General features: G+C 55.9%; 1 protein-coding gene across 10 annotated transcripts; it reads right to left on the bottom strand.

Annotated features, from left to right (window-relative positions):
• Positions 1–12: 12 nt before the first annotated feature.
• On the bottom strand, positions 13–27,242 carry BRD9 (bromodomain containing 9). 10 transcript variants are annotated; one of them, XM_045863936.3, is made up of 16 exons: positions 27,060–27,242; positions 25,630–25,844; positions 25,178–25,310; positions 23,677–23,737; positions 23,117–23,261; positions 21,262–21,372; positions 20,408–20,583; positions 18,759–18,891; positions 17,127–17,202; positions 16,020–16,115; positions 15,031–15,163; positions 12,676–12,787; positions 9,263–9,301; positions 4,050–4,149; positions 1,569–1,742; positions 13–727 (listed from the first exon to the last, which is right to left on the bottom strand). In XM_045863936.3, the coding sequence occupies exons 1-16, from the start codon at positions 27,109–27,111 to the stop codon at positions 630–632; spliced, it is 1,854 nt and encodes a 617-aa protein (XP_045719892.1). In that variant the 5' UTR covers positions 27,112–27,242; the 3' UTR covers positions 13–629. The 10 variants fall into 10 exon arrangements, with proteins under 10 accessions (XP_045719892.1, XP_045719894.1, XP_045719895.1 ...); XM_045863938.3 differs by having other exon boundaries at positions 20,408–20,523; XM_045863939.3 differs by having other exon boundaries at positions 20,408–20,520.
• Between the last annotated feature and the right edge of the window lie 122 nt (positions 27,243–27,364).

Here is a 27,364-nt window from a genome sequence, read left to right as displayed (position 1 = left end):
AATTACACGCAATCACTCTGTGTTTTTATTGAGATCTCTGTTTCGCAAATGTAAACAGGCATCCAGTAAACACATTGGGACAGAAAGGTCTCCAGACACAGCACGTGGCCGTGGCTGGGAGGCAATGTGGTCTTCCAGCAGAAGGCAGGCCTTGACCAGCACAGGAAACAGGAGCACGGAGCCTGTCCCGGGCCAGGAGGGTGCAGCCCCCCATGACCTCCCTCGGAGACGCAGGGGCGTGGGGGGCAGGCAGGGCAGAGAACAGGCAGGAACCCTGCCATGGGTACGTCTGCTTCCCAAGGGGCTCTCAGGAAGGGCGCTGGGGCAGGAAGGTGTGTCCAGGCCAGCCGCGCGGATGGGCTTTACAGACAGCGCAAAGCTCAGACACACACCGGCTCGACCGCATCGGCCACACACCATTCTGTGTGATCTCCACTATTCAGGATTCACAGGGCTGTGCACAGAAACGCTGGATCTGAGCACGGCCGACATGATATCAGACACAACTCACCACCTCCCCGGGGCTGCTTCCCGCTCGCCAAAGGGGACAAAAGGAAAGTCTTTGTCTCAAGACAAAAACTCTGTACGTGCAGATAAAAAAATTTAAAAAATAATGGAAGACTACAAGGCTAGCTCTTCGTAGAAGCTGCAGGCTCTGGAGACTGAAGGAATTCGTACGGGTCATGGGTCACCTCCGGCTGCTCCCCAACACTGAGGCGAGGACTTCCTGCAAGTGCGGGAAAGATGGGGCGTTCACACGACGGGTCTGCACACACGCTGTGCTTCAGCCCCGGCTGGAAACACGTCCTTGTGACTCATTCTCCTGGGGCCCAGGCCACCCCCTCACCTCCCCGGGCTGGGACTCAAACGTCTATAGCTGTTAAGCGTCCCCCAACTGCCCAAGGTCAGGAGGTGCCCTGCAGAGTCACTGCTGGGATCAGGGACTGGAAGAACGGCATGGGGAGCTCACTGAGCAGATTCCAGAGGCCAGGGAGCAGTATCTCGTTCCCCTCCTGGACGGGCCGAAATCCTGGTGGGGTCCATGCACCTACCCACCCTGTCACTCATTAAAGAGAGAAGGCCCCAGGCCAAGGAAGGTCACCTGCTCTCCCCAAATCAGGGTCCTGGTAGAACAAAGCACTTCTCAACACCCTGTTTCAGGACTAAAAACGGGAACAGCAGGAAGAAACAAACATCCCCAAAGGTGAATTCAACATGCCTGTCAGCATCTGGGGCCTCGTTCTGCCCAGTCCAAGGGCCTTGGGATGTGGCTCCTGACACGGGGAAGGCCAGCACCTTACAGATAAGACCCACAATGCCTAACACGGAGTAAATTCCACTCAAACACTTCACCCCCATGCAGCTGCCTGACGAGGGAGTGGTTATTCGGAACCCCAGGGGGCAGGGGGCGTCCTGGAGAGGAAGCAGGGCCCTCGGAGTCCTGGAGGCTGGACACGCAGCCTGCATCAGCTCCGACGTGCCAGGACTGCCGGCGCTCCTGCCCTTTACCCAGATGCCACCCAGCACCTGCACAGTAAGACAGATGCTGGGGACCAGGGCCACCTTACCCAGGTGGTGCTGGTCCCTGTCAGAGGGGGAGGTATTGGACAGAGAGCTGAGGTTAGAGGACGGCCGGGAGCCCCCACGCTCTGCCTGTGCCTCGTGCAGATCCTGCAGGAGCTTCGCTGTCTCATCCAAGTTCAAGTGGCTGTCGTCAGCATCCAGCTCCTTCTTCACTTTCCCTGTGCAAACAGGGCGAACGGACATCAGGCATCCGGCTGCCTGGGCCAGCACAGCATGCCGGTCTCTCCCTCACTTCTGTGCACGCTTGGGATGGGAGGCAACGTGCGCGAAGCTGGGCGGGGCGGGGCCGGGCCGCCGGGGTGGACAAGAATGCAGGTGCCACGTCAAATCTGAGCCATTTCACACAGAGCTGCTGCCCCCCACCCCCACTGGCATAAACAAGTAAGAAGCAGGACAGTGTGTGCTAGAGACCTGCAGACCCCGGGACAGGGCCCAGGCCAGAGCCAGGGGAGCCCTGGGCAGTGGGCAGGCTGAGGGCTGGTGAAGATGGGCGGCCTGGAGAGCTCCCACGTCTGGGCCCAGAGGGACCTGTGTGTGCATGAGAGGACACAGCCCCACCAGGGAGTTCACACATGTCTGCAATAATCTGTGGCCCCATGGTGGGACTATGTCCCGCCTACACTAAATGTGGCTTGGGGCCACCCTAAGAACATCTCAAAGCAAAACGCGGACAGGGTCCGATGGCTACAAGTCGCTGATGGCCTGTCAGACAAGACCCAACACAGCACCCGACAGCGGAGCCGCAGTCTGGCCTGTGATGAACGGCTACCGGAGAGCGGAGGGCAGGGAAACGGCCCCACCAAACAAGGGAGGAAGGGCATGAACAAGACGGGCGTGACATCAGGGACCGGGCACTGGCTCCTCAAAAGGCAGAGGAAAACAACGGCAAGGGCAGAAGGGGAGACGCTGGAAAAACCGATGGAGCCCCTGGACAGGGAGAGAAGGGTGTCCTTAGCGACCTGCACCCCACCCTGGGACGGGCCACGGCAAGCCAGCCACAGCGGAAGGGACGGCCACACCCGAAGCAGAGGAGACTTCGCGACAAACGGCAGAACCGGGGCCCAGGTGACTGCTGCAATTATGGCTCAACTTCCCAGAGTTGATGAACTCTACAAACCCCCGGGGCCAACAAACTGAACCGAACCTGGGAAGATCAATCTCAACAAAAGCACACCCAAGCAAGTCATAACCAAACTACTAAAACCCAGTAAAAAGGAGAAAGTCTTAAACACAAAGAGTAGCTGGCAGAGTGTTAATTCTGCAGTCTCAGACCACCAGCCCACAAGGCAGAGCTGGCCCCTGGCTGGTGAACTTGGATCGCAAAGGGTCCCTACCACTGCAGTGACAGAGGAGCTCCCTGCACCTCAACTGTCCATGCAATCGATGTGGTTTCCACTGAACACCTGCTTTGCTTCCAGGAGCCTGGGATCTGCAGACGTGCCAAGCAGAGAGGGCTCTGGAAGTGCCACCTGGTCCCCCCCCCAGAATCATCCCGTGCACCCTGTCCCTCTGTGGATCCCGGTTTGTCCCCCTGCTCTAACAAACCAGAGCCGCAAATCCCAGGAGTCCTAGGGAACCAGCAAACGGGGAAGTAGGCGGGGGACCCACAAACAATTGGGAAAATCACCAGTAGCAAGACATTAGACCTGAACTGGATAGGGTTACTGCACTAAATACAGTCTAAAAACACTCTAACCAAAGGCAGAGCCTGCTAAGCTGGGTAACAAAGCAAGACCTGCCCTCACACACTCTGCAGGTCTGACGACACCCACTTCTGACGTAGGCAGGGTTTCTCATCCTCGGCAGCAGTGACCCCTGGGGCTGGGTCGTTCTTGGGGGGCTGCTCCCTGTGCTTCAGAATGTTTAGCAGCATATCTGGCCCCCACCCCTCAATGTCAGAAGCGCTACACCCCAAGTGTGACAGCCAAAGATGTCTCCAGACACTGTCACACGCAATGGTGGGGGGGGGGCTGCTCTCAGGTGAGAAGCCCCACAGTAAAGCTCAGGTGTGTCCAAAGTAAGGGAGAGGAGGAGGAGCACCACGAGAACCACTGGTCATCAGGGAGGTGGGTGGCCAGGGACACTCCAAAAGCCCGAGTGCCATGCAGAGCACAGAGGATGTCTCGCGTGGTGGGGGCCGTGGGGACGCACGTGCACACACCAACGCACGAACAGCAAGTCGAAGCAGGCAGCCCATCCCTGCATGAACCACCAGGCTGAGGGACCCCGGCAATCCTTCACATGGAGCCTGACATCCGAAAGGCCACTGGGGCAACCCCGCTTTGGGACCATCTGGGAGGGAGTCCCGAGGACGGCGGCCAGACTCCTGGAAGCAAGGACAGGCCTCAGTGCACCAGCCTGTGCCCCTGGGGACCGCCCAGCAGACTAATGCAACACCAGAGACAAGAGCAGGTCCACTTCTTCCAGCGGAGCCTGATGATGTGAGCATGCCCAGCACAACCTACCCAGAGAGCCGAGCATGGAGATGTCCAAAGAGGCGTCAGAGTAGGACTTCATCGACATGAAGTCCAGGACGGAGCTGCCGTCGCCCAGCGAGTCCCCAGCCTGCGGGAGACAGGTAGAGACCAGGCAGAGAAGGAGAGATGTCACTGGTGGGCAGTTAACACCAGCTACTGAACTCAAGGGAGCGACAGGGGCATCCGTGCCCTGCAGCCACAGGTGGGACAGGCCCGCTCTCCCCGGGAAGCAGGCGAGACCACACTGTGTCCAGTCCACACTGCAACCCACCACCACCGGGGTGAGCTCAGGAGTGGGTGCCGCTGAGGGCACGTGGGACAGGTCCCTGCAGCAGGCAGACACACGGGATCTGAAGTGCTCACGGCTACTTCTCAGGGACCACACTTAACAGCATGGCAGACTCCAAGCCAGCATGTTCTCTTTCCTTCTGCGGCTGCCCCAGGACCCCCTGCACCTCTCCTGTGTCAAGCTCCTGCTCTGCATCGTTACAGAAACAATGCCATGCTGCCCGAGACCTACGCCCCGCCACGCACAAACTGTCCATGCCCATTTGTTGCTTAAAGATACTAAGACATAATAGCTAATGTATGGCTATTTTTTTTTTTATTAAAGATTTGTATTTATTTATTGAGAGAGATAGTGACAGAGAGCGAGCATGAGACGGGGAGAGTCAGAGGGAGAAGCAGGCTTCCCGCCGAGCAGGGAGCCCGATGCGGGACTCAATCCCGGGACTCCAGGATCATGACCTGAGCCGAAGGCAGTCGCTCAACCAACTGAGCCACCCAGGCGCCCTGGTTGCAACATTCTTTTTATTTATTTATTTATTTATTTGAGAGAGAGAATGAGATAGAGCATGAGATGGGGGAGGGTCAGAGGGAGAAGCAGGCTTCCCGCCGAGCAGGGAGCCCGATGCGGGACTCGATCCCGGGACTCCAGGATCATGACCTGAGCCGAAGGCAGTCGCTCAACCAACTGAGCCACCCAGGCGCCCAATGTATGGCTATTTTTAAAATAAACATAGAAGAGCCATCTCTGGTATTTTAAGGGAGATCTACCACCTAAGACACCAAGGCCCTCAAATTCTGCCAAGACATACTCTCACCTTGGTGCTGGATCCTAAGTCACTGAGGGGAAGTTACTGCCCACTAACAGTGCCCTCCTGACACATGCCCTGGAGGAACAGTTCACCAAATAGTTAAACAAGAGTCCGTATCACGGCAGATGCAGAGTCTGTGGGCCTGGCTTGCGCAGGGGCATTTCACATGGCCCCACTCCACCCTCTGCCCTCCCCGGAGCATGAGCTCATGCAGGATCCCCACCAGCCTGGACAGCACGGACAGGTGTCCACCTCCACCCAGCGACTCACAGCAACCTGGAAGAGGAAGCTGAAGCTCCTGCTACTGAGCAAGGGGGCACCAGGCCTGTGAGCCCTCTCCCGTCAGCTGTCCTCTCTGGGTGTGAGCCCTCTCCCGTCAGACAGTCTCCTCTGGGTGTGAGCCCTCTCCCGTCAGTCTGTCTGGACCTGGGTGTGAGCCCTCTCCCGTCAGTCTGTCTGGACCTGGGTGTGAGCCCTCTCCCGTCAGTCTCCTCTGGGTGTGAGCCCTCTCCCGTCAGTCTGTCTGGACCTGGGTGTGAGCCCTCTCCCGTCAGTCTCCTCTGGGTGTGAGCCCTCTCCCGTCAGTCTGTCTGGACCTGGGTGTGAGCCCTCTCCCGTCAGTCTGTCTGGACCTGGGTGTGAGCCCTCTCCCGTCAGTCTCCTCTGGGTGTGAGCCCTCTCCCGTCAGTCTGTCTGGACCTGGGTGTGAGCCCTCTCCCGTCAGTCTCCTCTGGGTGTGAGCCCTCTCCCGTCAGTCTGTCTGGACCTGGGTGTGAGCCCTCTCCCGTCAGTCTGTCTGGACCTGGGTGTGAGCCCTCTCCCGTCAGTCTCCTCTGGGTGTGAGCCCTCTCCCGTCAGTCTGTCTGGACCTGGGTGTGAGCCCTCTCCCGTCAGTCTCCTCTGGGTGTGAGCCCTCTCCCGTCAGTCTGTCTGGACCTGGGTGTGAGCCCTCTCCCGTCAGTCTCCTCTGGGTGTGAGCCCTCTCCCGTCAGTCTGTCTGGACCTGGGTGTGAGCCCTCTCCCGTCAGTCTGTCTGGACCTGGGTGTGAGCCCTCTCCCGTCAGTCTCCTCTGGGTGTGAGCCCTCTCCCGTCAGTCTGTCTGGACCTGGGTGTGAGCCCTCTCCCGTCAGTCTGTCTGGACCTGGGTGTGAGCCCTCTCCCGTCAGTCTCCTCTGGGTGTGAGCCCTCTCCCGTCAGTCTGTCTGGACCTGGGTGTGAGCCCTCTCCCGTCAGTCTCCTCTGGGTGTGAGCCCTCTCCCGTCAGTCTGTCTGGACCTGGGTGTGAGCCCTCTCCCGTCAGTCTCCTCTGGGTGTGAGCCCTCTCCCGTCAGTCTGTCTGGACCTGGGTGTGAGCCCTCTCCCGTCAGTCTCCTCTGGGTGTGAGCCCTCTCCCGTCAGTCTGTCTGGACCTGGGTGTGAGCCCTCTCCCGTCAGTCTGTCTGGACCTGGGTGTGAGCCCTCTCCCGTCAGTCTCCTCTGGGTGTGAGCCCTCTCCCGTCAGTCTGTCTGGACCTGGGTGTGAGCCCTCTCCCGTCAGTCTCCTCTGGGTGTGAGCCCTCTCCCGTCAGTCTGTCTGGACCTGGGTGTGAGCCCTCTCCCGTCAGTCTCCTCTGGGTGTGAGCCCTCTCCCGTCAGTCTGTCTGGACCTGGGTGTGAGCCCTCTCCCGTCAGTCTGTCTGGACCTGGGTGTGAGCCCTCTCCCGTCAGTCTGTCTGGACCTGGGTGTGAGCCCTCTCCCGTCAGACAGTCTCCTCTGGGTGTGAGCCCTCTCCCGTCAGTCTGTCTGGACCTGGGTGTGAGCCCTCTCCCGTCAGTCTGTCTGGACCTGGGTGTGAGCCCTCTCCCGTCAGTCTCCTCTGGGTGTGAGCCCTCTCCCGTCAGTCTGTCTGGACCTGGGTGTGAGCCCTCTCCCGTCAGTCTCCTCTGGGTGTGAGCCCTCTCCCGTCAGTCTGTCTGGACCTGGGTGTGAGCCCTCTCCCGTCAGTCTCCTCTGGGTGTGAGCCCTCTCCCGTCAGTCTGTCTGGACCTGGGTGTGAGCCCTCTCCCGTCAGTCTGTCTGGACCTGGGTGTGAGCCCTCTCCCGTCAGTCTCCTCTGGGTGTGAGCCCTCTCCCGTCAGTCTGTCTGGACCTGGGTGTGAGCCCTCTCCCGTCAGTCTCCTCTGGGTGTGAGCCCTCTCCTGTCAGACTATCTGGGCCGGGGTGTGAGCCCTCTCCCACTGGGCTGTCTCATCTGGGTGTGAACCCCATTCTGTTGGACTGTCTTGTTGGGGTGATCCGAGAATTTGCTTGTTCTGACTTTCATAAAAGTCACTTCTGTCTACACTCTGATAAATAACTTCTCTCAAGAGGATCTGTTACAGTGATGACTTTGGGCCATCAACACACCAGGCAGAGCTCACATTTACAGAGTATAGCAGTAGCCATACACCAGCAGTGAGCACTGCCAGAGTCTTACAACCACCCCCGCATTACCACCCTGCTCCGCAACCAGAGACTGAGGCTTGGCACTGTTATCCTGCCCAGGGCCCCACACAAGGCCCTTATTCCTTACATGCCTGGGACAATCATCCCACAGCTACGGCTTTCAAGGTTTCATAGGTTTACCTGATGACCCTACAACACGAGGCAACGTGGAGCCTGTAAAAACAATTTAAAAAAGCTGGCTTGCTCACAATTTCTTTCCCTAGAAACCACACAGAGCCACAGTCCCCCCACACACCCCAAGAAGCATCCCGGGGGCGAGAGCCCTGTGGCTCCCCTACAGGAAACTACGCTGATGCCCACCTTCCCATCAGCCGGTTCTGCGTACTTGTTAAGCACGGAGATCTACGCTCCAAGGCAGCGTTGGAAAGGATGTTGTCTGATATCAGAGTCTGTGCCTTTGGGGGTGCTGAAACTTAAGTCTAAAGAAAAACACGACTGCCACATCTGCAGCGATGTCCAGGAGCCCCAAGTGGTGCCGGCAGCACGTGCCACAGATGTCGTGAGGGGTGCGAGCACCAACGAAATGAAGGGAGACGAGGAGAGGCCGGCGCCTCCTCGCCAATGACAGGCCGCACCCTGCCTGCCAACGGGAAAGACACGCAACAGCTGCTTGCCGCCACAGGCTTGAGGAGGACGGTGGGGAAGCGGGGCTTGGTGCTCCTGGCACTGCAGGAGGCCCCTTCGGAAAGCTCCCGGGGCTGCCCTGGGCTGTCTGCGTGCAGGCGCTGGTGGTAGGACCGAGGGGGTGCTGGGCTCCCAGCTCAAGACAGCCGACAGCACAGACACCCTGTGGGACTTGTGCTCCATGCCACGGCACATCCGCGTCACCAAGAGACCCCGAGCAGAGCCCTGCCTGCATCTCAAATCTGGCCACACCAAGGCACACCCCTCAGGGGAGACATCCATGCCACCCTCCCCATTCTGTCACTCGATGAGCCCCACCTGATGGGCACCTGACGTGTCTCCGGAGCGGGCCCTCCGTCCACCGAGGCCAGGTAACACCTGTGACCCAGGCCCCCACGGCCTGCTCAGAGGCCTGGTGCCTCTGCTCCAACACGGGGGCTGTGGTCAAAGTTTGTTATCAACATGCACGCTCCAAGTTACTCCCAAGGGACGAGAAAAATGGGGAAACCGAGGCCAGACCACGATGAAGTTTCCTCATATGCAAACAGTCTACTTTGGGTGCTGGGAATGCCCTGAGGACATGGATCTGTCAAGCTGGCCTCACTCACAAGGATGCAGTGCATATGGCCCTGGCTGGCAGCACACAGTACGTCCTGGGAGGGCCGGAAGAACCCACCGCACCAGAAACCAAGCTTGCTCCTCACTCCACAGGCCCCAGCAGGCCCACCCCTCCCGGGCCCCTGTGAAGACAGAGCCCCCCGCGTGGCCACTGCTCCACAGCTGCTGCGTGTGGGCTGGAGGGGAAGTACCGTGGCTTTCCATCCCTCGCTCCAGTCATTAAAAATCACGGCGGAGGAGACGACCACTTCATCAGTTTCTCAATAAAACACCACACGCACCTCTCCTCAGCCACCCCGTATCAGAGGCTGAACATGACCGTTCCCCACAGGAACGCTAATAATTGGGTTTTTACTTACATGACTGTACAACTCACCTTCACTTCGTCTGGAGGCTTCACTGGAACATTTCTCCTCTGCAAATCAAAACAGGTTTGAGAAGCCAGTTTTTCCAAAACAGTTTTATACAGAACATTTCACTCACGTCATGTACACAAGTGTGAATTAAAAACAGTTTATTCACTATTGCTGGGGTTGTCCCCATGATGTTCATACCATATTGTAAGTCAGAGCTGGGCCTTGTCTGCTTCCATGGAGATGGCAGAGATTGAGCGAGACAGCCAACTAGACCCACGGAGGGCCCAACTCACGTAGCCCCAGCCAAGATCCCCGGTGGGCCGAGCGCCCTGGGAGCACCCTGGACAGGATGAAGAGGAAGTGGGAGAGCACCCAACCTGTTCTTGCAGCGCTGGACAGCTTAAAACACAAAGTAAAAGTCCGACACTGTGCCCGGTGTCTCAGGGAAAAATACCAGGCCTGGCGGTTTCACCTGCTGGATGAAGAGGCACCAGGGCCCTCAGGTGGCCTGGGCTACGGGCCCACGTACCCTTCTCCTCAGGCTGCACAAAGCCTACAAGAGGCTCACACTTAACTACTGTGCGACCACAACCTGAGTGGGACCCAAAGTCACCCGGAACCACTATCACGTGACCACATTCCGTAGGGACCCCAGCCACATGTGGCCACGTGTGCAGATCAGAAGCCTAAACCTAACTGCCTTACAATTTGGCAGGAACATCACCTTCAAAATACCCTAGTTGTGTGCATGTACCTAAAAACAATCATTGAGGTTGCAAACTTCTGCACCTAAAATCTTTTGTTTGTGATAATGTTCTGGAAATTCCCTTGTGCTGCAATTTTTATAAACTTGAGTAGAAATATCACCACTATTTTAATGTCCTGCTATAAGCACCACACAGCATAAAGACACGGCTCAGGCACTGTGCCCAGGGGCAGCCCCAGGAGTAAACTTTCAGGCCACAGAACAGAAAACAGCACCTGGAGCACTGTGGCCAAGCACGCGAAGAAGTGAGAGTTCACTGGCTGGCGGCTGGTGGGCAAAGTCTGAAGAGGAAGACACAGCTCCCAGCAGGAGCTCCACAAATCCGGGAGGGACCCGTCCAGCGGACAGTAACCTGTGCACGCACAGATGGGACACTGCGGGGCCAGGCACGCATGGGGACACACACCCGTACTCCACCCGGCCAGAGCTAGTCCTCACTGAAACTTGGCGACCACAGGAGACCCCAGGAGGGCCATTCCTTAGTATCAGGGCCAAACTCACCCAACGTAAAGGCCACCTAAACCCGCCCTAAGAAAGCTTAAAAGCAAACCCCAAGAAATCAGGTGACTCACAAGGACTCTGCCAAAAAGAACATCAATGTTCTTTAAAGGAACACAGTAAGCCAGACCAGCCTTGCCCAGCAGTAATATATAACGTGGGCATACACCGAACTTTAATTTTCTACTAGCCGACGAAAATTAATGTTAACGTTCAACTACAGTAACATATTTTACTTAATCTAACGTACTGAAAACATTCTTTAACGTATAATCCAAATAAACCAATGAAATATTTTTACATTTCATTTTCTGTACTGGCCTCTGAAATTCTGGTTTGTAGTTCACATTTTCATCGTATCTAAATGGAGACAAGCCACAGTAAAACTTCCACCAGCCACTAGTGGCCGCTGGCTCTGTATCAGCATGGTCTAGACAAGGGAGACTCAACACTGTGACACCCAGGATCCAATCAAACAAAAAAGCAGCAAATCGTGGCCTATAAACAGAAGAAAATCTGCCAAGAGGCAAATCCAGAAGTGACAGAGATGACAGAATTAGTGGATAAGGACTTTAAAAGCAGCCGTACTAGATACTACAAATAGGTCCAAATTTAAAGGAAAGCATGAACATAACGTGAAGGAAAGGCAGATGAACACAGCAGCTGAAGTGAAGTTCAGTGGCTGGGATTAACAGCAGATGTCGACGCAGCACTAAACCAGATCACTCCACTGGAGCCGCGGCAACAGAAACCAAACGCGAAGACGGAAAAAAGACTAAAAAGGAACAGAGCATTAACAGCATGCAGAACAGGTCAAGATCTCTAACACCTGTGTCAAAGTCCTAGAAAAATGATAGAAGTGGGGTGTGGGCAGAAATGGTATTTGAAGAAATAATGGATGAAAATCTTCCATTTGAAGAAAACTATAAACTGATAGGTCCACGAAACTCGACAACTGGTAAGTGGAATAAACATGAAGAACACTACGACACAACAATGACCCACTGAAAACCAGTTACAAGGGCTCAGATTTAAAAGCATCTAGAGCAGCGGCGCCTGGATGGCTCAGTTGCTAAGCGTCTGCCTTCGGCTCGGGTCATGGTCCCGGCGTCCTGGGATCAAGCCCCACATCGGGCTCCCGGCTCCGCGGGAAGCCTGCTTCTCCCTCTCCCACTCCCCCTGCTTGTGTTCCCTCTCTCGCTGTATCTCTCTCTGTCAAATAAATAAATAAAATCTTAAAAAAAGAAAAAAAGAAAAAGAAAATTAAAAAATAAAAATATCTAGAGCAGCATTCAGTAACCTTTCTCCAAAGGACTGAAGAGCAAATCCTTGAGGCTTTGTGGGCCACATAAGGTCTGTAGCACACTTTTTTTTTACAGCCTTTAAGAAGGTAAAAGAACATTCGTAGCTCATGGGCCCACATCTGCCAATCCTTGATGCAACCAGACGACAGGTGACAGGAGGAAAACACAGATGAAAACGACCACAAACACTCTGGAAACAATGCAGTCAGGCATCTTTTAAAGTAGACAGGAAAACAACAGCCTGTAATTCCACACCCAGGGAAGATGAATTTCAAAAATAAAGGTAAAATAAAAACGTTTTTCAGACAAAGAAAAAAAAGGCTGAGTAAATTCACTGTCAGCAAGTCTATACCACAAGAAATATTAAAGAAGGTTCTTCAGGATGAAGGAAAATGACAGTAGATGAAAGAAATTCGGGTACATAAAAAGTTACAAAGAGGGGCACCTGGGTCGCTCAGTCAGTTAGGCGTCTGCCTTCAGCTCAGGTCATGATCCCAGGGTCCTGGGATCGAGCCCTGCGTCCGGCTCCCTGCTCATCGGGGAGCCTGCTTCTCCCTCTCCCTCTGCCTGCTGTTCGGCCTACTTGTGCTCTCTATCTCTCTGTCAAATAAATAAAATCTTTAAAAAAAAAAATGTTATCAAGAGTGCCAGAAATGGTGAATATGTGGTCAATAGAGACAACTATTTTTAAGTTCCTGAGAGAAAATTAACCGTTTATGGGAAAAAAAGGAAAATAAAAAAAGAATAAGGGAAGAACAGCTAGCCAGAACCACGTCAGTCTGGATGGGCTCTCCAACAGCAGTGACCCAATGGCAGGAGCCCAGGGCCGTGGGCGCCCGCAAGGGGGCCAGCACGGCGCACCCACCTGCCTTAGCTGGAAGAGCATTCGTGAGTGGTCCCCACCGGTGATCTGGTCCAGGAGGTCATCCACCATTTTCTTGCTGTAGCTCCCAGCATCCTTCACAAACTCCTGCAGGCTGGAAGGGCCACGAGGGAACATGATCAGACAGGCAGCACACCCTCTAGTCGTCCAGATTCTTCCACCAGCGCCGGTGGTCCTGATCTCAGGAGCCCGCCCTGTCAGCCCACCTCCTCAGATGTTCCTCCACAAGAGAGGGTCTTACTGGGCGCACCAAACCTCCCAGATATAGTTTTGGGGGGGGAATCAGGAGTCTTCATCAGATCTTCAAAGTGGCCCGCGACCCAAAAAGGTTAAAAACATCTCAAGAGAAAATTATTTTTAAAAAAAGTGAACAACAGTCTATATGTATTCAGTTGACCCTTGAGCAACGCAGGATCAGGGGCACTGAACCCCACAGCTGAAAATCTGCATATTAACTTCTGACTCTCCCAAAACTTAACCAACAGTCTACTGTTGACCAGAAGCCTTTCTGATGACAGAATACACTGATTAATACAGATTTTATAAATTACATGTATTATGCACCATATTCTCACAATAAAGCAAACTAAAGAAAAACACGTTACAAGGAAAATGATCAGAGAGAAAATACGTTTACAATACTGTACTATGTTCAATGAAAAAAAGCCGCATGTAAATGGACTTGCACAATTGAAAGCCGTGTTGCTCAAGGGTCAACCAGATATCTTACACTAACTTCTGTAAAAGAAGAATAATTTTATCTTTTTTTTTTATTGGATTTAAAAACATAAGTAGATTGAGGAGGATGCTCCGCAATGGGGAGGGGACGGATCAATACGGAAGCATGTCTCTCTGCATACGCCCTAGAGGGTGATTTTGATTTTTGGATCACAGGAATGCTAAAAAATAAATAAATACATAAAACCAAAGTATTTCAAAAAGAAGCAGAGACCAAAAGCCCAAGTCCTAGCATCGAAGGCTGGGCAGAGGCTGAGAAGGGCTGGTCTGGAAGTGAAACCGTGACAACACACACAAGTCGGCACCAGGCGCATTTTAGGAGAAACCACCAAACTGAGGTGCGAAGGGGCAGGGAGCAGTCGCAACACTCAGGGTGTGGTCTGGAAGTGCCTTGGAACAGAGCACGTGGGGAGGCGACGTGGGGATGCCAGGGAGGAGCGCTGTCTGCCCGCCCGCCTCCGTGTGCTGCCCACACGCCTGGGATTCTCGCTGTCTGGCACCCAGAGTCCGTCTGTGCTTCGGGAGCGGGCGCTGGACAAGGCCACCTGAACCAAAGGTGGCTGCTGACCCTGGAGGGCTGTGACAGGGCAGTGGGGTAAAGGAGAGGGTCACCACTTGTGACACTGTCCTCGCCCACAACAAATTGCCTCCTTGGTTTTCCACTTCTACTTCTTTGGTTTCACAAAAACCTGGATACGTACTCACTTCCTGTAGTAAGGACTAACTGATTTCTTACTGTTCATTTTTAAAATGTACCCTGTATTCGGTTTCGAATTAAACAGAGATCTAATGTGGAAAAAACCCATTTCTTAGAGGTTGACAAAATTTTACTTTCCTCCTGGAAAATTACTAAACTTCTGTAAGAGTGACCCACTTCTACTTGGCACACAAAGCAAAAAAATACACACAAAAACAGTTCTACAAAAACACAGTACTGCATCTATGATTTTAAGACCACATCTTCATCACTGTCAGGGACTCGACTATGGCCCATAATTCTTACATTGAGCTCTAACCCCAGGACCTCAGAATGTGGACTGTATTTGGAGACAGGGCCTTTAAGAGGTAATTAGGCTAGGACGAGGTCTTCAAGGTGGGCCCTAATCCATTACGATTGGTGTCTTTAAAGGAAGCGGAGGTCAGGACGCCCACGTGAGGACACAGGGAGACCACGGCGTCTGCAAGCCAAGAAGCCTCAGGAGAAGCCAGCCCTGCATGCGCCTGGATCTCAGACCAACAGCCCCCAGGACCACCAGAAGATAAATGCCTACCACTGAAGCCATCTGGCCCGCGGTGCTCTGTTTTGGTGGCCCAAGCAGTCTAGCACAGCCACGAGGCCACATTTCAATAAAGTCACGAGACAAACTCAACGTGCACGGCGCGGGTTACGCACACACACATTCCCTTCCCAACTACAACCCGGATCATCACCCGCTCACACTACCAGCTGAGTTACCTGAGCTTCGACGTCGACCTGCGGTCGACGGGAAGTAACGTGGAAACTTCTGCTTCCCCACACACACACAGGCGGGGCCGGGGACACGTTCCCGCCGCAGAGCGGGCAGGAAGCCGGTCCGCGTTTCCGCCAACCCTGCTCACCTCAGTGCGCACTGCACACCCGTCTCGTCTCCGTAGGCAGAATACAGCAGCTCCGTTTCGTCCGGTTTCAAGTCGCCAAATACGGAATTGTTGTGCATTGACAGGGCGGTGGTGGCGCTGGAGAGAAACGTCACTAAGAGCACGAGAGGGGAGCACGAGGGCATGAGACGCGCGCCGGCGTTCCGCAGGCCGGGCCCCCGCACCGGGCCCCCACCAGCCCCCACCGTCACACGCTCTCTTCTGCATGCAAATGCCGCCCCTCAGCACACCCCAAGAGTAGCAGCATTCGGGGCCTAGCCAGAACTGCCTCAATGCCTCGTTTTACGTCCGAGCCATGACCACAGAGAAGCGAGTGCATTCTGCAGGGGCCTGAGCGCCAGCGTCCCCAGAGCGCAGTCCCCAGACAGCGCTGCGGACTGAGCCTGCGGGGAGGGCAGGTCAAGGGACTCAGAGGCTCCGTGCCCTGAAGGAGGCATCGCTGCACCTCCACACGAAGTCAGGGCTCGAGAGGAATGGTGTGGGGGAGCACTCCAGGCCTCTCCCCGCTCGACGCCAGTAGGACCACGGTGTGACCAGAAAATGTCCCCTGGGAACAAAACTGCTGCTCGCCCGGACACACCCCAAAACCAGCAAGCCGGCCACGAACGTCTGCCTGCTCGAGCACAGGAGCAGCCGACACACCGGTCAGTCCCCTCCCTCCCTCCCCCACCGTGCCCACCCTTGCCCACCATCGTCCTCCAGACACCTTTGTGCACCCCTACCCAGCGTCAGCACGGAGCTCAGACCCACCCACTGGCAAGAGCAGACAGCAGGAGCCTGCCCACTCATTTTTATTCCCCTCACTTCAAATGACCGGAATTTCACTGCTATTTCAGAGCCAGCGTGGGGATACGGTACTAAAAACAGGTAAGCCAGGAAGATCTTGGGGGAGGACTCCGGGTCCACACCTCTGCTGTGACCCCCTGCCCCTACCTGCCCGCCTCACTCACCTTTGCCCCTTCTCTCGTCTTTGAAGCCCAGCGTGGTGAAGCCCGGGAGCAGCTTGCTGGAGAGCGAGCTCAGGTCCACGGGGTGGGTCTCCTCCTCTGTAAGGGGACCAGGCTGTGAGCAGGTGGCTCGGGGAGCTCCCAGCCCCCACACTGCCTCACCTGGGCACATAGGGAGGCTCAGGGGCTCTCTACAAAGACCAGCTAAGATCAACTTTACAGAAGCCACTACAATTCTCGAACCTTCACTATCTCTTTCTAAGCTGGGAGTTATCAGCTCTTGTGTTCTCTTACGAAGAATGTTACCACTCATTTCAGCCAGAGTATTCAGCCAGGGTCCACCCGGGGTACCTGTCAGAGAACACTAAGCCCCTATCTAGGGCCACATTAAAGAACACTGCCAAGAGCCCCAGGCGGTGGGAGCGGCCCCACACCCATGCGGGCGAGAACAATGGAGAATATTTTATTTTCCTTTGCGTGTGAGAGAATGTATTGCAAGTCCAAGTGAGCTTTGCTCTTCCTCAAAGGCAAACCTTCGAAGCACTTTTCAGAGACGAAGAAGTACATAAACGCTTCTTAGAACCCACAGAAAAGACTGCACAGATCCAGCATCTGTGTCTCCACCAAGATCTTCCTTAACACGATGATCAAACAGGGTATTTCTTCTAAAGCTCACGTCTGGGCCTCTTTCGAGCTTGGCGAATGGGAGACTGAGCACTCTGGTTTCTCACAGGGAGCCCTTACTGGTGATGGGACCAGGAAGTCAGGCCACGAGGGCTTCTAGAACCACAGCTCTGTGGGAGTGCAGCTCCAGTCCTTCTGCCTGTGCTGGGGACTGTCGGGCACAAGAGGTCTGACCAGGACCTCCGCCCCCGCAGGACGACTGCCCTCTGTCCATTTATCACACACGGGTCGTGTCAAGGGGGACGTACAGGAGCATGAAACCAGACGGGGGGGACTCTTCTCTATGCTTTACCACTGGTGCCATGCTCTGCAGGGGAAATGCTGATCTCAAACAGGTTACGAAGTTTTAAAATCCTTGGCGGTGCAGAGACTAACAAAGCAGTGTGTGGGGCTCGGAGAAGCCCAGCCCTGCAAGGGGCCACGCACCGTCGGCGTCCGGCTCAGCCGTGTTGACCACGCTGTAGAGCAGGCTGCCGTCCCCGTTCTTCTTCAGATAGCCCATCTGCAAGAAAGCACACCTGAATGCCCGTCCCCTGAACAGAATCCTGCGGTTGCAGTTTCTACTGACACGCCAACAAAATAGAGGCCTCCCAGTATGACCTAACTGGGATGAACCCCAGAAGGCCAAGAGGTTCTTGGTTTCCCTGTGGAAAAGGCTACAGAGGCCCCTCTCATACCTTCCCGAATTTAATTTCAGACCTGTGTGCACTGGAAGAACTCAGGTTCCTTGTGACCCTTCTGAAAGAGCTTTTGAAACAGGAGGCTTTACCCAGAAACAACCATTTCACAGGATGTCAGAACCTGAACCAGATGAGCTAGAACAAGACTCTGGTCACCAAGGGCCATGTCTGTGAATGGCCTAGAGGCTCCATATCTAAACCACAAGGGACTCACTTCCACTTAAAGACCAACCACCAAACAAAACCACTCCTCTTCTGAAGGCCACCAGGAAGGTCCAGGAAGAGAGACACCTGCATGTCGGTGTGGGGAACGGGAGGAGGGTGGCCTTCGGGCCTGCACCCTGGAGCCTGTGGAGCCTGAGGGCAGGGCTGGGCGGGGAGGGGAAGCGAGGACAGGGGATCCATCGCCACTGACCAAGTAACTGCAGTCAGGTTTCTCGCTGTGGAATTCCAACACCCGAAAGGGAGACAAGTGAAGCGGGCACGGTGCCGGGAGCAATGGGGGTTTGGGTGCGGACGCACGCTTCGAGTACACACAGGTCAGCACTGGGTCTTTCTGAGCCCCGCCCAAGGCGGGCCGCACCCAGAGCCTGGGCTCCCTGGAGACCCCAGGGCCGGAGCACTACAGGGGTGCAGACCAGCGGGTCCAGCAGCACAACACCACGAGCCACACAGGCAACTTCAAACTTTCCACCAGGAGGGCTTAAAGACGTACAAAGACACCGACCTCAGTATCTCACATAACCCAGCACGTCTAGAACATTATCATTCAAAATTCTTTACCTACCACTCAACATGCATCTTAAAGCCTTCGTGTGGGAAAAAGGACATGCAGTTCTAACGGTTTCTTATAGAGCACAAGCTAACGTTAAGACCGGATATACCAGGTCAAGTAAGAGGCACCAGGATTAATTTCATCTCTGTTTTCGTTACCAGGCTTAAAACTGTACACAGGACCCTCGCGGTTTCTACTGGACATGCTGGTCTATTCTTATGGCGAGGTGTTCAAAGGATGGTGGGGCCTTTTCCTAAGGATGAGCAGCTGCTGGGGCAGCTCCCACGGGCCATGCCTGGGTCACATGGAACCCCCGGGCACTGCAGAGGGGTACAGAGACGCAAGCACACCGGGACAAGGTTCCAGCTGCAGAAGCCTGGTGGGCCCAGCCTTCCAGCAACAGCGACCAACATCCCACCAAAGGGTGAGCCTGTCCACGGGCATCCACACACTACACACAGCTTCTGTGAGGGTCTTGCCTTCAAGGTGCCCCTGGAGGCCCCCTCCCACCCAGGAGATGAGGCCGGTGACAGGAGCCAACACGACCCTGCAGTGACCAATGCATCAACCAGGCGCAGCCCTGCCCAGCCCTCCTGCCGCTACCTTGCCCCCTGGGAGGAGCCGGCTGATCCTGTCCCGAGCCTCGTCGGCTGCGTGCTCCACCAAGGCCAGGACATGCTCCTCCGCCGTGCTGTCCGTCAGGCTGCAAGCATTTCCTTCTGGCTCAAACATGCAGCTACGAAGCGGGAACAGCACACAGGTCACCAGGAGGCTGGGGAACACGCCCCTCCCACCTCCCCTGGGGCCAGCCCCTAACACTCCTGGAGGTCACCAGGGGCTGGTAGCAGGAAGCACACCTTAATCCTGTCCTTTTAGCTGTAACCACAGCAACACAAAACACTTCCACCAAGAGTAAGGGTAACCCAAACGGCCACTAGACGTTCCTCACGTGTCAGTCATCTAAGAGCTGCCCGAAGAGAACCTTACCACATGCCGGGAGGCTCACAAACCTAGTGTCATTCAAGGCGCCATTAGAAAAAGGGGCAGATGGGCGCCTGGGCGGCTCAGTCGGTTGAGCGACTGCCTTCGGCTCAGGTCGTGATCCCGGAGTCCCGGGATCGAGTCCCGCATCGGGCTCCCTGCTCGGCGGGGGGTCTGCTTCTCCCTCTGACCCTCCCCCCTCTCATGTGCTCTCTCTCTCTCATTCTCTCTCTGTCAAATAATAAATAAAATCTTTATAAAAAAATAATAAAGTTTCATTGGGCGCCTGGGTGGCTCAGTTGGTTAAGCGACCGCCCTCGGCTCAGGTCATGATCCCGGAGTCCCGGGATCGAGTCCCGCATCGGGCTCCCTGCTCGGCGGGGGGTCTGCTTCTCCCTCTGACCCTCCCACCTCTCATGTGCTCTCTCTCTCTCATTCTCTCTGTCAAATAATAAAAAATAAAATCTTTAAAAAAAAAAAAAAAGAAAAAGGGGCAGAACTCCGTGGAGGGCTGAAGCACCCACAACAAATGTGAGCTAGGAACACAAGGCCGTGAGTCCCCAGGGGCATCCCAAGCCTCCCGCAGGTGGCCAGAAGCCCCATGTGAAGGAGTTCCTTCCTTAAACTGAGTCAAGAGTCGCTGGGTGCAGCACCCAAGGGAGGTGGCCTCTCCTGTGGAAGGGTCTAGAAACAAATGGGTAGATCCCTTCTAAGGAGCTGTGGGAGCAAACCCTGCCTGCGGACCCCAAGCCTACAAAAAGGCCCTTGCTCTGGCTCAGGGGGTACGATGAGAAAGAAGCCCCCACTCCTAAGCATGCAGCCTGCCCAACGCAGCACAGTTATGTCCCCTGAGCCGGGGACAGCCAAGCCAGGCCACTAGCATGCGTTCTGCATGGGAGGGAACCTCTTGGGAATGAAGGGCCAACAATTATTCACAAACGACACACATGTGGGAACAGCGGTGGCCAGATGGGCTCCGGAGCCCGAGTGTGGCGGCAGGGGCTGTCCCGCCTTCGGCACCTTATGTCCATCAGCGTGACAGTGGCTTTCCTGCAGGACAAGTCCTAGCTGGTCCAGGTTGCTTGCCGGCTGCCTGGGAACACCTAAGGCTAGAGCGTGGACCCAGGCCCCTGGGGACTGTGCTCCCCCCACCTCGCACAAGCAGCCGTCTGTGAGCTCCTCCAAGGCCGTGGGCACCAGCACAGGATGCCCCCTCACCCGCCTTCCCGAGGTGTGTGTCCCACGCAACAGGCACACGCACTTCTCTTTACCTGATGACTTCTCTACTCGGCCTTTTGGATTTCTTGGCAGTTTCTGCTTGTACGGGTACCACTTCAGGAACAGGTTCCTCGACGGCTGTATCTTCATTGCCCAGAAGAGCTGCCTGCTGAGAAAAATCCATGTCCTGCATAAACGACATGCTGCGCTTCAAAGCTAACAGCCGCTCCTAGAATCAAAAAGGACAGAGCAGCAGGGCTTTACCTCTGCCTCACAGCCAGGGTGCCATGACGATGGGTGGGATGGGGATGGCCACAGCCTCACCTGGCCTAACAGCTGACCTCCACGGCGCTACCGTGGGAGGTGGTGGTGGGAGTCAGCACCAAAGGTGCGGCCAACTGGCCGGGAGCACCCAGGGCTGGCCGAGGGGACAGGCCAAGGGCACAGGAGCCACACCTCACCTACAGGCTGATCAGGCACAAGGCACTGGTCCTAGATGCATGACACATGCAACCTGGCTCATGGGACAGATCTGGGAAGCCACGCCGGATGGCCAAGATGTCCCATCTGGATTCAGTGGGCAGCCATGTAAAACAAATCACAGGCTGGCTGCAATCCAGTGAGACAAGACACCCAGGCTCAGATCAACAGATCCAGAACTTTCCACCAACCCTAAGGAGACATTACAGCTGGATCATGAGCAGGAGCACAGAGAGAAAGAGAGAGAGAGAGCGCCTGGAGGGGAGGGTGGCCTGGGACGTCTACCCTAGAGCAGAGGGATCCACACCGCGGCCAGTGACGGATGGATGGAAGCATGTCATTCACTGGGGTGAGGTTCTGTTTAGGCATAAAAACACAGAGGAGAATTCTTGTTTCTGTGGCTCCTCGCTGCCAAAGGGCTTCTTACTTTGCTCATCATCTTAAAGCCCGCGTGAAGGATCTTCTTGGCTAGCTTGTAGTACACAGTGTCCGGCCTGTTGTAGGTCATGGCATTATCGCACATCAGCTTAAAATCTGCCTGAAAAGGGAAAAAAAATAGTATCCACCCCATGTGAAATGCCACCAAGACAACAGCATAAACTAGATTCCTGTCAAGAGACTCAAAGTGAGTGGGAAACAACTAGATTAGGCTCTTCACTTTAACATATGGTTTTCAGACCTTCAGAAAAATGTTCCTAATTGTTCACTGGTCTTTCCCTGCACACAGTGAGAAGCCTGCCAAGCCCCAAACTTCCTCCTGAGTGTGACACACGCATGTGGTAAGAACACGGCAGCCCTCTCTTCTGTCTCTAGCTCTCCCACTTTGGGAGGAACTCAGACATAAACAGGAACAAGAACGACAACCAGGTTTTTTTCATTAGAGCCAAGGGATGAGCGGAAACCCGGGCACATTAGTGTTCTCTATCTCTGGGATTTTTCCACAGAATTCAGAATTTTGTCTACGAGTAATTACAAGCATCAGAGCAAACCCTTCCGCTAACACAAGGAGACTCTTACTGAACAACTTATATTAAAAATCAACTATTGGAAACCTCAGTATTTTGTCACCCTAACCAAATTACATGCGGCACACACCTATCACAGGTGAGTCAGCCATCAGGATGCACAAGGACAGCTAAAGCCAGCCAAGCAACACAGTGCAAACCACCCCGGCTCTTCCCGAGCCCCAGCACGGCCCCACGCCAAGGTCCCCAAGGCTGGGCCTGAGGCTGTGAAGCCCCCGTCCTTCGCTGGCCCCAAGGTACCAGTCTTGAGAACGTAGGGGAAAGGGGACGCTGCTCACATCCACGACGGTCACTGGGCAGCAGACCAAACTGGGATCCAAGTTAGGAAGGTGAAGGACTTGCAGGCTGCCACTAGCCATCCACCCCTGGGGCAGTGCCCGACCCTCCAGAGGAAATGCCCACTCTATGCAATACCCTTTCGCGTGGCACTGCTTCCACAGCTCGGCAAACTCTGTCACATCACCAGGAAACGAAAGTAAAGAAGCCAAGCCTTCCAAATTTAACCAAAACTAAGAAAGAAAACTGATGCCCTTTCATAAATGACAAGATTGCCAAAGCTGTGAAGCACTCATTTTGATCCCCCCCGGGTTTCAAAGCCGAGATCAATTTCTACCACCTCGTAGGTGGTAGAAAGAAACAGATTTAAGAGCTATGTACTCAGGTGTTATTAAGAATTTATTATTCAAATCGGAGGGGGAGACGAACCATGAGAGACGATGGACTCTGAAAAACAAACTGAGGGTTCTAGAGGGGAGGGGGGCGGGAGGATGGGTTAGCCTGGTGGTGGGTATTGAGGAGGGCACGTTCTGCATGGAGCACTGGGTGTTATGCACAAACAATGAATCATGGAACACTACATCTAAAACTAACGATGTAATGTAGTGATTAACGTAAGAATAAAAAATAAAAAATTTATTATTCAAAAAAAATTAAATTCTCAGTTCCTATAAATCTAAAAATTAGGAAAACTGCATTTCTAGATACACCCACTCTGGAGCCAGACCAAATCGACACACTCCTGCGCGACCCGATTTGTTCCTACGGCTTGCAACATATGGTCGGGCTTCCACACAAAAATACAGAGGACATTTCAGCCAACCCATTACCCCCGATGCTGTGTTTGGGTGACCTCAACCCAAACACTCAAATGCCCATGGAAATTTGCAACTGGGAACAAGCTAAGGTGGACGGAGTGTTCACGGGACATAAACACACAGAGCCTCATAGCAGTGATTTCAGGAACTGAAACCAGGTTACCTTAAATTCTGTGACAGACTTGTATTCATTGGCTACAATCTTGTCTTTCATGGTGCCAAAATCCATAGGATGTTTTATTATCATTGAGTATCCAGGAGCAATTGCATCCGTGACAGGAAAAGCGAAAAACCCATGAGGATCTTTTCTGAAAACAAAAACATCTTTATTTAAACTGGGAAAACCACAAATCTAGGTTTTCAAGTGATACAAAACCCCTCATGATAAATATGTAATACAACTCACCAAGTTTTAAGTTACTATTACTATCTTAAAAATAAAACCCATGCTCTTTAGAATTGCGGTAGGTACTTTGATGACTAAAAGTTCCCAAACTGCCGTCCCAGCTCCAGCCATGACATCTGCATCATGGCGGCCCTGACCGGCCTGCAAGGACTCGGCAGACGGAGCTCTCCCTGCACGCTGCTCCCGCACGCGCCTGACCACCCCCCACCAGACTAGGCAAGGGTCTGCTCCACAGGTGGTAGAGCTGGGGGAAGAACACCTCACAAGGGAAGACACCCCGAATGTTTCCAAGCTCAAGCTCTTGAGAATCTGTTTACCTCTGGAGCTGGCGGAGAAAGTGCTCTAACAGTTGCTGAATAGGTGTGCTCTCGTTCTCAGCTGATGAGTCAAAAAATAAAAAAATAAAGATGAGTCGAGAGATTTTGGTATTTGGAGAGCTCCAACTCCCCAGTGTGTACTTAGCCATTTCATGTTTCACAGCGTTTTAGGTTCCCACCGGAACTGCGAACCAGGATAAACCAGACCAGTCCTGGCCCCCAAGAAGCTCAGCTGCGTGGGCAAGGACTTCCATCACAGCAGCAGTCCCAAAAACCCCTCAGGGTGCCAACACCCTTAGCACAACAACAGGGAACTGTCCCTCATCAGTCTATGACCATCCAGGGCACTACCGGGCCCGGTACATTCCAGATACAGTACAAAGAAGAGGACAGAGGCTTTGGACACAGAGGTGGAGCTTCACCAATTATTGTTTTGGGAGCCTAAACCTCTGGTCATGCCCCTGTTCCTCACCTGTGAAAAAGGCACAAATACACACCGCACCGGGGTTCTTGCGAGAGCTGCCGTTAACTGCGTCTCTGGGCCCACTGTGTGAAATCGTGGATTTTGGTGAATGTGAACACAGAAGCCAGCGCAGCTTTTGTTCTCTCAGCTGTGAGTACGCATGTGATCTATCCTCGTGCCACCCACTGAGGGCCACACCCAGCACCCAGACCTCGGTTTCTGAATGCCATGCTGCGCAAAGGAACCAGGGCTCCCTGGGGAGATGGCTGGTTCCAGGGTTGAAGCACAACAGGAGTGCAGACCTCAAGTGGGTCCTCAATAGAGACAGAGACCGGGGCAGGTGTGAAGGGCAGCTCTTCAGGCACACGGGAGGGAAGCACTGCACACGTGACCTCAAGCGAGCAGCTATTCAGACTAAGCTCACGGTGACCAGAGACTGTCCAAACTCCGCAGACTTCACGCCTGACCTTCTCTGTGCCCCACCGTGCCTAGCAGCCCCAAGTCCACCATGGCACTAACCTGCACAGGGGACGGGGACTGCGGGAACGCAGCCCCCCACAATGCCTGCAGTACAACACCCCCTCCTCCCTCCCAAATCGTAGGCAGTCAAACCCAAAGTCCAGAAAAGAAACGCCTAAGACCGCGTCCCTCAGTGCCTCCTGACTACGTGAAAGCCTGTGGGAAGTGACCGCACACAGATCACAGACTCTCCAGCATTTCGGAGCCTCTCCTTTGGTGAGGCAGGCACAGCCCCCGTGGTTTCTGACAGCCTCAGTGACTGACCCGAGTACTAGTTTCCTCCCATCCACGATGAGCTCAGGAGTTTAACGAGGAGCGGGACTCAGGAGCAGTCGCTGGCCAAGCCCTGCTCTAGAAGCTCAGGGGGACAGTAAGACCTCAGGCCCAGCTATGCTTCATGTTGGGAAAACAGCATTCCCTCTGTCCCGTGCTCCTCCCAAGGGGCTGACGGGAGCACCAGCCGTGAGGTCAGAGATGAGCCATGAAGCTCCAAGAAAGCCTCTGCAGCGCTCCACTCGCCTGGCTGTGTCCGGCACGCGCGCATGGGCCTATCAGGGGGCGGCTCCACATCCACCTTCTTCCCAGGATCAAAGTCGTCGGCCTCTCCCTCCGTGTCGCCATGCTCCTTTTCCCGTTTCCGCTTCTTCTCTTCCTGTGAGGCAGAGTCAGGGCAGCGAGAGCAAGGCAAGCAGTTTTAAACAGATCTCCTGTAACTGAGGGGAAACACGAAGCTGAGAGACAAAACCCCCCTCCACGTGGAGGCACTTCTCGCTTCAGATTCCCACCCTAGACGACCACCCCTACGGCTTGGCTCAGAAACGATGCACAAAGAGCCAGAAACAAAGCGAAGGACCTTCCCGATTTGTGTTTTGCTACAAACAGAACGACCCTTTCCTGAGGCCCCGCAGCACTTACAGCCTGCCCTCCGGAGGGCTTGGGGCCACCACATGCCAACTGCGACTGTGTCTTACCTTCCTTTTCCTTCTTTCTTCATCATCGAGGTGCTTCTCCTTCTCCGATTTCTTTTTCTTCTTCTTCTTTTTTTCTTTGTGTCGCTCGCGCTCGTGGTCTGACCTGTCATCGTAGTAACTGGAGTCGTGCCCAGACCCTGAGAGCTCAGTCACTTCGCTTCCTCCAACCTTGAGGACCAGCTTCAGGGGCTTCTCCAGGGGCTTGTCTGTGTAATCTGTAAACAGAGACAGCGGGCTTCACTGGGTGCCTGCGACGTGTACAGGCAGGAGCTACCACCCAGCTTCGTGGCAGGGCTGGCCCAACGCGCAGGTGTGACCAGGAGGGGTGGGATTGGCCATGCTAAGGCAGCAGGCAGGGGGACTGCAGAACCATCAAGGGAAGTCAGTGAGGCAAACCCCAGCGCAGCTGGGTCTTCTTTCCCCTTCCTGCTGCATTATCGTCAGGGAGGCCTCGAGGAAAGCAGTTTGCCTCACTGTCGGGGGGAAGGAACAAAGCAGGAATGGGACCCAGCAGCCTGATGCCCCGCCGCTAAGCTCCTGGCTGGTGTTCACCCCCTCTGTCCTGCAGCAGCCACCGGTGTGGCCTCACAGCTCCTGCAGGAACCCCCAGGCAGGAGGCGGCACGAGAGACAGTTACCAAGTTCTCCAAGACCACAAGAGCCAACGCAGGTGCTTGGCTCCTTCCTTTCGGATACAGGAGACGAACCAGGTACCTGGGAGCCCTGGACTCCCGACTCGGACCCCAGCTAGTGATCCCAGAACCCTGGCGCCTGGGACCCCGCCCGCGAGCCCGGGACCCTCCCCGGGGCCCTCCCCGGGGACCCCCGCCCGCGAGCCCGGGGCCCTCCCCGGGGACCCCCGCCCGCGAGCCCGGGGCCCTCCCCGGGGACCCCCGCCCGGGAGCCCGGGACCCTCCCCGGGGCCCTCCCCGGGACCCCCGCCCGCGAGCCCGGCCCCCTCCCGGGGACCCCCGCCCGCGAGCCCGGCCCCCTCCCCGGGACCCCCGCCCGCGAGCCCGGGACCCTCCCGGGGACCCCCGCCCGCGAGCCCGGGACCCTCCCGGGGACCCCCGCCCGCGAGCCCGGGACCCTCCCGGGGACCCCCGCCCGCGAGCCCGGGACCCTCCCGGGGACCCCCGCCCGCGAGCCCGGGACCCTCCCGGGGACCCCCGCCCGCGAGCCCGGGGCCCTCCCCGGGACCCCCGCCCGCGAGCCCGGGGCCCTCCCCGGGACCCCCGCCCGCGAGCCCGGGGCCCTCCCCGGGACCCCCGCCCGCGAGCCCGGCCCCCTCCCCGGGACCCCCGCCCGCGAGCCCGGCCCCCTCCCCGGGACCCCCGCCCGCGAGCCCGGCCCCCTCCCCGGGACCCCCGCCCGCCGCGAACGCCCGCCCGCCCGCCCGCCCGGCGTCACAAAGCGCGCCCGCCGCCGCACCCTCGTAGGACGAGCGCCACTCGGTCTTGTGCTTCTTGTGCTTCTTGCCCATGGCGGCGCGCGGCCGGGGCGCGGGGCCGAGGGCAGCAGCGGGCCGGGCCGGAGCGTGGCCGCCGCCCCCGCGGCCCTGGCTCGCCGCCCGCCTCGCCCCGCGGAGGTCGCCGGGCCGCGCCGGAAGCAGGCGCCGCGGCCGGAAGTCGGCCCGCCCCGCCGGGCCCAGCGCTTCCGGGTCAGGGGGCGGCCGCCGCGCGCGGCACTTTCGAGCGCGGGCGGGCGGGCGGGCGGGAGCCGGGAGCGGCCCGGCG

Source organism: Mirounga angustirostris, unplaced genomic scaffold (genome assembly GCF_029215605.1).
Source record: "Mirounga angustirostris isolate CCGP_5_RB_7025 unplaced genomic scaffold, mMirAng1.0.hap1 SCAF_7, whole genome shotgun sequence".
Classification (NCBI taxonomy): Eukaryota; Metazoa; Chordata; class Mammalia; order Carnivora; family Phocidae; genus Mirounga; species Mirounga angustirostris.
Note: the sequence above shows the minus strand (reverse complement) of the source record. Positions and strands in the feature narration are given on the sequence as shown.